This window comes from Cynoglossus semilaevis, chromosome 16 (genome assembly GCF_000523025.1).
Source record: "Cynoglossus semilaevis isolate Cse_v1.0 chromosome 16, Cse_v1.0, whole genome shotgun sequence".
Classification (NCBI taxonomy): Eukaryota; Metazoa; Chordata; class Actinopteri; order Pleuronectiformes; family Cynoglossidae; genus Cynoglossus; species Cynoglossus semilaevis.
The window spans coordinates 17,773,932-17,782,996 of NC_024322.1; the positions used below are offsets into that span (position 1 = coordinate 17,773,932).

Here is a 9,065-nt window from a genome sequence, read left to right on the forward strand (position 1 = left end):
AGAGAGAGACTCACTCACTCACTCTGTTTCTTTCTTTGATTCCTGTCAGCGCATCAGTTCGTGTTCAACTAAACAGGCACGTTTGGTTGGGTTAGGAAAACGTTAGTTAACAATGGTAGATATCGGTGGTTTTCAGGGTGGGAGGTGCATCCTCTAGGAGGCGCCATTCCACATTGAGGGACGTATGAGATGAGGGGAAAAGAAGGGCTCCATAGTTGTGCTTTTGGTGGGTCTGCCCCACAGGACCCTGCTCCCCACATTTAGAGGCACTGCTTCAGCTGACGGATAAGTTTAGCTTGTTAGCTCAGATGTCTATATTTTTTTTTTCCCCCCTTTTTCGAATCATTTTTGGAATGTTTTTCAGACAGCGTTGCCATGCCGACAGCAGATCCCTGATCTGTCAGCGTACCCGTCTGGGCCCCGCACCAACATGTCCCCTTTGTGTCACACAAACTTTGGTGTGAGCTCGGACAAACACAAGGAAGACACACTGTCAAATCCTCAGTGACCGATGCTGAAACTCCACTGGTCAAACTGTCAGACACCGACTGCTGACAGCGGGGCTTTCTGACTGACCACTGGGGTGAGTGGAAAAAAACATAGAAACAACGTAGAAAGAACCGGACAGAGGAGGAAAAGATGAAACCGGAGAGGAACCAAAGAGCTTGGTGTGAGAATACCAGAATCAGTGAGTGTCTGAGCAGCGTCTGAAGGGAATGGTTTTTGGGGGTTTTTTTCAGCTCCACCTCTGCCTCGGGTTTGTTAAAGAAGTAACATAAGAGCAGAAATATAATTACACTTGTGCGCCCCCTATTTCCATCAGTCAGAGTTATGGCTACTGCATCAGTATGTACATAGTTTTTCCCAGTTTCCTGAGCGTTCGTGGATCGGTACCACCATCACCGCCTGGTGTCCAAACGTCGACCTCCACTGTCTCCTGCTCTGCCTCTCTCTGTCTTCCTAACACATCCGTCGTCTGAGAAACCGACGACAGAAACATTCGTATCGCAGCTGTTTTTTCTTCTTTTTTAAATCATAACGACGAGTGGAAGAACCAAAATAGCCTCAAAAGTTTACAATGCCTTCACATCTTACAAAGTCAGTATGTGGTATGTAAACCACGGAGTACAGCTGTGTACTGACTGGTACTCGGTGCTTCATGACAATGGACCAACTGGAGCGCAGCACATTTGCAGGTCGGTCAGTGGAGCGTGGCGTCGGGAACTGCCGACAGACACACGGCTGGAACTCATGATCAACTCTGTCACTTTTTCCATCAGAAATCTTCCGGCCCAACAGGTTCCGTCGATGACCGTTCCTCCCGTTCCTTCTTTCCTCCAGTAAATCTAACAGCGTGGCCTTTGTTTTGGTTGAGGACTCGCTGAAACGACTATTTAGGGACAGAACGGTTTATGTTTACAGCGACTGTTTATGCTCCGCGACTATTTTTGACGATAAAGGCCCAGAAAGAGAGAAGGGGGTGAGGAGGGTGAGGCAGATGTTGTTCAGCCCATAGTTTAGAGAAATCTCAGTGTTTACATATCTGAGTCTTCAGCCTGTCATTAGTTTGACTTCAGTCATAACAGCTACTTCAAACCTCAAATAATTTTCTCACTAAATGTCATGAAACGACGTTAACATCCTGTAGAGTCCCTTACAAAGTAAAAGTCTAAAAAAGATGTTTTATTTTGAAACTTTAACGATCCTTCAACGATGCTGCGAGATCAGTCACAGCTGATACCGTCGGTACAGAAAAAAGGTCAAGGACGGCTGCTTCAAATCCTTTAAAGTACCATGAGAACGGACTGTACACACACACACACACACACACACACCAGTGTGTCGTCACTGCAGCCTCTGGTTCTGTTAATATATTCCGTGAGCCGTCACAGGGATTTCACTTTTAAATTTCAAAGTGCTTCAAGTGTGTGTGTGTGTGTGTGCTGACATATGGACCACCACCCACTGTTGACGATGATTACCATATGTTGTGACTCAGTGGGAGTGGGTCACCATTAAATGACTGTTTTTTAATTTATTTATTTACTTATTTTACTTGTTTTGTTTTCACAACATTTAATGAAATGAACTTGATATTTATTTTTTAACTTTCACTTTAAAATCTAACGCACACACCTGACTGAGCTGTTGAAGTTGGCTGTGACTGAAGAGCAAACAAACCGAGACAAAGGCACCTGTTAGCCTACTGCACTAACATGTAAACACCACCAGGGGTGTTTTGAACAAATACATCACGACAACAACTACACCTGGAGGAATTGAACTAAAAACGTAAAGTCACACGTCTGTAGTCCGACGCTGCCGTTAAGCTACGCTCGTTGTACAAACGTGACACTGAGATCATCACATGACACGAAGGCCAAGCTGCAGCCCAGCAAACCTGGTCACTGTTGTTTATTCTGGATCGATTCAATAAACTGAGAATAGTTTTGTTTTGTTTTGTTTTGGTTTTCTTTAAGCCTCAGGTCGACTCTTCCCTCCTACGCCTGGGACGAGTGATTCATTCCAACGACCGCAGCCTCGGCCGCTGGGACTCTGTTTCCTCTCACCACAGCACCAACAAACCCTCTCACCTCTAATGGAGTCAAACGTCTGCAATTACCACCCATACACAGCCAACACCGGGGCAACCAGGGTATCTGGAGTACAAAAGACGAAGTAATACTCCCTGAACATCAGCAGTAAACTGCAGATGATCGAGTATTCAGTCGACACGGAGGTCTGACTGACCACCAGGAGACAGTGGTGAGACCATGAAGATGAATGAGGAACAAGACTGAAAAAACTCGTCCACCTCGTTAGCCTGTTATGTTAACGTATTTAGCCGCGGCGTCGTTCTTTTTTTAATAAATCTCTAATAAATACAACTTGTAGATCGATGTTTCCCACTGATGGTCAAGAGTCTGCTTTGACCAGTAGGTGGCGTAGAAAGGCCTAGTCCACTCAGCATGGCCTCCTCACAGACAACAGAGTGCAGTACCATGTTTTCAACACTCATTCACTACGTAACGTGAAGAGGGCGCTGTTTCAAACATTATAAAACTCTAAAAGACAGAATGAAGGAGACTGTTTTTACTGAATGACAGTTATAGTCAATTTCCTTTGGCCTCCACAAGGGGGCGCCAACTCCCCTCCCTCTCCACCACAGTCTCATCATATCCTGTAGGAAACACTGTAACAAGGATTGTTTTGTTTCCACCACTTTCTTCTAGAACACCACTGTTCTAGAAGAACTGCTTGATGGGAAATGTCAATTAAAAAGACGGAAATATTTCTAAATGGAAGACGTTTGATTTAGGAGACAGGAAAGAAAGGGCAAGTGAGGAGAGAGGGTGAGAACTTTAGAAGAATCTTGGAGAAAGTTTCTATTTCCAGCCTCCCACAGCGGCTCAGCGCCGTTCATCACGTCTGTTCAAACCTCTGAAAGGCAAGTCCCGGGTCAACACTGAGGAAAACACCGGATGAATTAATGCAACAGTTTAGAAAAGCCAGGGCTTTCAGCGGTTCTTTCACACATACACAAACACGAACCCTGGAGAGCGAGCGCCGAGTTTTTAAATTAAAATCTGTAAACCCTTCTGTCGATCTGCAGCCACTGAACTCCTGTTGTGACAAACTGCTTTTTTTTTTCTTCTTCTTCTGCATTTTTCTGTTGAATTTGGTGTAGGTTTCATGCTAAAACAGAGTGAGGGTTTGTGGGGGGGCGGGGGGGACAGGGTGAGGGGTGTGCGACTTTGCCTCACCTTGTCTCTAAGATGATGTTCTGCTGCATCAATGTTCAACGGGTCATCAAAGTTCAGTAGGTCCTGCAGCAGAGACGGACAGAACAAAGATCTTAGAATTAATCTGAGCTGGAATTAACATTGTGAACTTGTGGGGCGCGGGGCTGAATCTGGCTCACCCAAACACCCAATCCGGCCCACGACTGGATTTAGAAATAAACATCAAATAATGATGTTGGACGAAAATGTGATTTTTATTTCATTTTATTTTGGGTGCCCCCAGGTGTCCAGGACAATCTGACTAACTCATTGGTGACCCCTGGTGTAGACGGTATGCTACACATTAGCTAGTTAAGCAGAAAGAAAGAAAACCTCTGGAGGAGATTTTCTTGCTTCAAGTCCGACGGCTGCCGTTATCTTTGGAGACAGATCCGACCACAGGCTAATCTGTTTTTAAGAGATGAATTTGTATCTGAAGGCTTATTTTTTCACTGAAAAAAAAAGTTGTTTTTAAAAGACTCTGACAGAAAGATCTTACACGATTAACTGTGTTTATCTGTCAGACCCCCCCCAGGCCCCCCCCCCCCCCCCCAAAAAAACCCCTTATAATTTTTTAAATTTTTTTTTTTTTTGTAAAAGTTTTGTTTCTCTCTTTCTCGGCGATTAAAACGTTCAGATCTAGGTCACTGCTGTTGGGCAGAACAAAGTGTTTCTCACAATTAGATGGATTTTTTTTCTTCTTCTTCTTCTTTCTTTTTTTCCCCAAAGACAAAACGTAAGGTTTGGCTCGGGGTTTTAACGAGATGCCCACTGGCTACAGCTAATCTGATCAGAGTCAGGACCGATGTCACGGAGTGAGACCTAAATATAATCAGCTGCTTCAAAGGAGAACACTGCAGTGGTACGACGCGCTACAGAGGACGTGGAGTTAAAGATGAACTTTACATACATACATACATACATATATAAGAAAAAATGACTGAAATAGACATGAAAACTTACCGTGAATAATGAGTTCAGTCCCCAGACCACGTCCTAGAAATAGATGAGAAAGAAACGTGACTGATTCTACATGAAACTCTTTTACTCACACTGACATCGACACAATCTCAGAGTGAGGAAAAAAAAAAAACGCATTTAAAAATCATCTCTCTGTGAAATGTATTTGTCCAAACTGAGGCCACTCTGTCAAATACACATTTTTTGATTGTCTGTCTTGGATTAACTGGATCTTTCAGGTTCTGGAGAATTCTCAAAACTGAAACCCTTCTGTATTTGTGCGCTCATTATGCCCTCATTTAAATATCCTGCTGTTTGGCCTCCGGATGAACGGCTAATTAAAGGTGCAACATTTTTGCAGAGAAAGTGTAATTAATTCAGTCCCACTGTATCTGGGCTTTTAGACGGTGTTTAGATCCTCACGTCTGCAGCTCTCTGTGGTGGGAGACTCTTCAACTTAAATGATTTCATTATAAAGAGAGAAAAAAAACATCACATTATGAACAGGACGGTAATAAAGAACGACGATAACGATGACACCTGCACTAATGAGAGAAAAAAATCTGAATTCACAACATTTAATACATGAATATTAAAGTTTAATAAATTTAAATTTATCCGATTTCCCTCCGTGTTTGAGAAAGGGACCTCTACTGGCAGTAACCTGCAATAACGTCAACTGTAGGAGCCAAATGTCTTTATTTACAGTAGTAAAATAATAAGATCAAAAAGGAGGTTCAGATCAGATCTGACTTCATCAGAAGAACCGTCTACTTGACCCCTTTATCAGAGGTCACCACAGTGGGCGATGTGATTTGTCAGTTTGAACACCACATGCCCTTCCTGACAGATCCTAATCTGGACTTGAAGACCAGATGGAACCCCCCCATGGAACCCTCCCCTCCCCCCCATGTCCTTCCACTGAACCACTGGTCGGCACTTTAAATCATTTTCTTTTTCATAATTCCATTCAAACTCCATTTATTCACTGCACACAAGTGGTATTCAGACTTGGTCATTGTTTTGTACAGAATTTCCTGTGAAGAAGGAACAATAGAATGTTGACACATCCTTTTTAACCAGCTGACAGTTTTCTTTGGTTTGAAGAGAAGCGCTCACTTCTTCCGGCAGATTTTTCTTTTCTTTTTTTTAAGTTCTGGTTTTTGCACTGAAATCCTCAGACTTTGTTTGAATCTCGCTGCGTTCTTCCAGTTAGTGCTGATCTCAGAGCTGGTTTGAAGTTCACCCCACAGCATGGTAAATACTGAATGATTCTTAACGCCTGGTGATATTTAATTCATGTTCACAATGAGCTTTGGGTTTAAAATATTAACGGGGAAGAGAAGAGGAAACCAGTGGTAAAAGGTCAGTTCTCCGTGGAGGGCGTGTGATTCACGGTCACAACAACGTCGAAAAAACAAATCGTCTGTTTCTACTCAAATGTATTATGCATATATATGTATGTATGTGTGTGCATATATATGCTAAGTTTTTTGAATTTTGAACCTGGTGTGACTGGGATTTAATCCTCAAAGTTAATCTCCACTCGTTTGTTAATTTTACAAAATTTAAAGTTTACGGTGAGATTAATGTACGTTGGATCTGGATTATTGGATTATCATCAGAGCAGTGTTTTACCTCCCAAACTGCACAAACTACCACAGAGTTAAAGACGTCTCAACGTACGTTGGATCTGGATTATTGGATTATTTCTGTTCTAACTCTGTAGAAACTCAGTGAAGCTCTGACTGTGAAGCTGGAGGAGAAACCCAGAGACAGTGACATCAGTCACCTGTCAGTGAGTGCAGTGACTGTGACTGATGGAAGTGAAGACAAATTAAATGCCGTCGTCCAAACAGAAACCAATTATGTCGCCGCCTGTTTCTGCTCTTTGTAAAAAAGAAGAGACCTGACAGACCACGCCACGGAACGTCCACGCCACGGAACGTCCACGACACAGAATGTCCAGGCCACGGAATGTCCAGGCCACAGAACGTCCACGCCACGGAACGTCCACGACACAGAACGTCCACGACAGTTTTTAAAGACCGTGATGTCGACTATGAAACACTGATGTTGAAGCATTGAAGTGACGTTAATGACGTTATAATGAAACACTGACTTCCTGTCTGGACAGATTTGATTTTATTGTAGTATTTGATAGACGGCTCCTCCTACAGGAAGGTCCAGACACGTGCTAATTTATTCAGCCACCATGATGACGGGGAGAGAAGAGCAGCTGCTGCCGTCGGACTGACCTGACAAACGGATCAGTTCTTTGAAACGCGTCAGGACGGAGGAGACGAGACACCGAGGGGGGGACGAGACACCGAGGGGGAGACGAGACACCGAGGGGGAGACGAGACAACGAGGGGGAGGCGAGACACCGAGGGGGAGCTGGGGCACCTCTTCTCTAATCCCCCGTGGCAACTGCATGTCTTTTGCATAAATCCATAATAACTGGAGCATTACAGGACCGTGGTTCAGGGAGACGTCCAGCTGGACTCAAAAAAAACACCACCCATTAGGGCTTGCCTATTCAAACAGAAGGCTCGCGGGCCACGTGCGGCCCAAACACCGCCTCAGAGTGGCCCAGTCTTGGAATTTGTTATTGGATAAAAATGTCGTAACAGAAAATGTTCTCCTGATAAAAACGACTTATTTTTATGAACAAATGAAGACGTGAACACACGACTAGTCGACTGTACTAGAGGTGAACACACGACTAGTCGACTGTACTAACTAATGACTAAGTTAATGGACGCTCTTTTACCTTTAATGTCCTAGTGGGAGCCCAGCCCGTGCCATCGATCGAATGCTCCCGCAATAAACTGCAAAAAAGAAATTGCAGGTGAAGTTAAGACGTCATCATCAGAATCCGTTTTGACAAACTTCATGGATACTTTGTCTGAGTGAAGACGGTACGTCAACACCTAGAAGACGTTTACGTGTTGTGATGCGTGGACCAATAAAATAAAGGCCCGTTACCTCAAACAAATCTCTCCGTTCTCCGTGATGTTTGGATGCCATATTCTGGTCAAACATCGCACTTTAGGAGGCTGAAAGGAAAAAGAAAGAAAAAAAAGTAATTAACAACAAAGCCTGATGAAGTTGAGGGGAGAGAGAGGTGAAAAGGTCAAAGTGAAATAACTGCAGCGGTCCCTCACCACCATGTTGTAGGCTTCAGGGACGTCTATCTCAAACTGGAAGCGTCCACTCTGGTAGTAACCCTCGTCTGGAGAAACAAACCAAGACAGAACACGGTGTTTCATTCAGACGTGTTTATAAAAACAGGTTTCCACCGTGACTGTAGGGGGCGACTGTGGTCTCACTCTGATTGATTTGATTTCTAAGTCACAGTGAACTCTTCCAGAGAAGACGACCTTGAACATCTGACACATCGTCGTTACTCACTGTCCCTTAAACCTCAGGTCTCTGTCAAAGCCCTGACGCAGTAAAGCAGTAAAGTACTGTATATACTACACTGCAGTACTACAGTACAAATACCTTTTACACTACACGTAACTACTGCAGTACTACAGTACAAATACCTTTTTGGCTACTGACCACACTTTACCTTTGATTTGATTGATATCCATGAAAGTAAAAGAATTGAATTATTCAAGATTTTTTTTTCACCTTTACTGGACATTTCAGGCGACCCCACCAGGGGTCCCGACCCCAAGCTTGAAAAACACTGGTCTAGTCTTAATCTTTGCACAAATTCTAATCTAGTTCTAAACTGTGTTCTCTGTGTTGACACTGCAGTACCTCTGACACTGTACTGAATCAGTTCACAGTAGCAGAGAAAACGTCCATGAACTCCACAGACCTCGTGGCCCGACGACGACTCCACTCTTTTAATGGTCGCACAGTGAAGTGGTCTGTGTAAACATAGACTCGTGCTTCAAAGACGGAGTCTCTAATTGGACGGACGACGGTTTGAGTCGTGCTGTGACCCCGGTGTGTGGACGTGGACCGGTCCAGCAGGTCAGGGACAGACAGACAGACGGGGGAACGACCCGGTACTCTGTCGTCTAATGATTTTCCGGTTGGTTCCGTTGTGGTTCTCTGATGTAGAGTGAAGTGAAGAAACTGCTGAAGAGGGATCGGTCATCGATTCAACAAACTAACCAGTGAAATCAGTGAAAGCTGTTTACCAGTCTTTGTTATCGACTCAAACCCTAAATAAATAAATAAAACATCGTAGAGTCATTCCCTTTTCTCACTGTAGGTGGAGCTACTCCATCCATTCCTAGTTAAGATGGATCAGATTAGATTTTCTCCCTACCTTTTTTGCAACTCTGCTAAACTGTACCACAC

The 9,065-nt window shown here is 43.9% G+C and overlaps 1 protein-coding gene across 2 annotated transcripts in view; it reads right to left on the reverse strand.

Annotated features, from left to right (window-relative positions):
- Positions 1-9,065, reverse strand: part of ube2f (ubiquitin-conjugating enzyme E2F (putative)) — a 17,113-nt gene that overhangs the window by 2,645 nt on the left and 5,403 nt on the right. For both annotated transcript variants that reach the window (XM_025063814.1, XM_008329079.3), the window contains 5 exons: positions 7,910-7,977; positions 7,731-7,801; positions 7,516-7,573; positions 4,746-4,778; positions 3,765-3,827 (listed from right to left, as the gene is read on the reverse strand). In XM_025063814.1, coding sequence (XP_024919582.1) covers positions 3,765-3,827; positions 4,746-4,778; positions 7,516-7,573; positions 7,731-7,801; positions 7,910-7,977 — 293 coding nt within the window. The remainder of the gene's footprint in view (positions 1-3,764; positions 3,828-4,745; positions 4,779-7,515; positions 7,574-7,730; positions 7,802-7,909; positions 7,978-9,065) is intronic.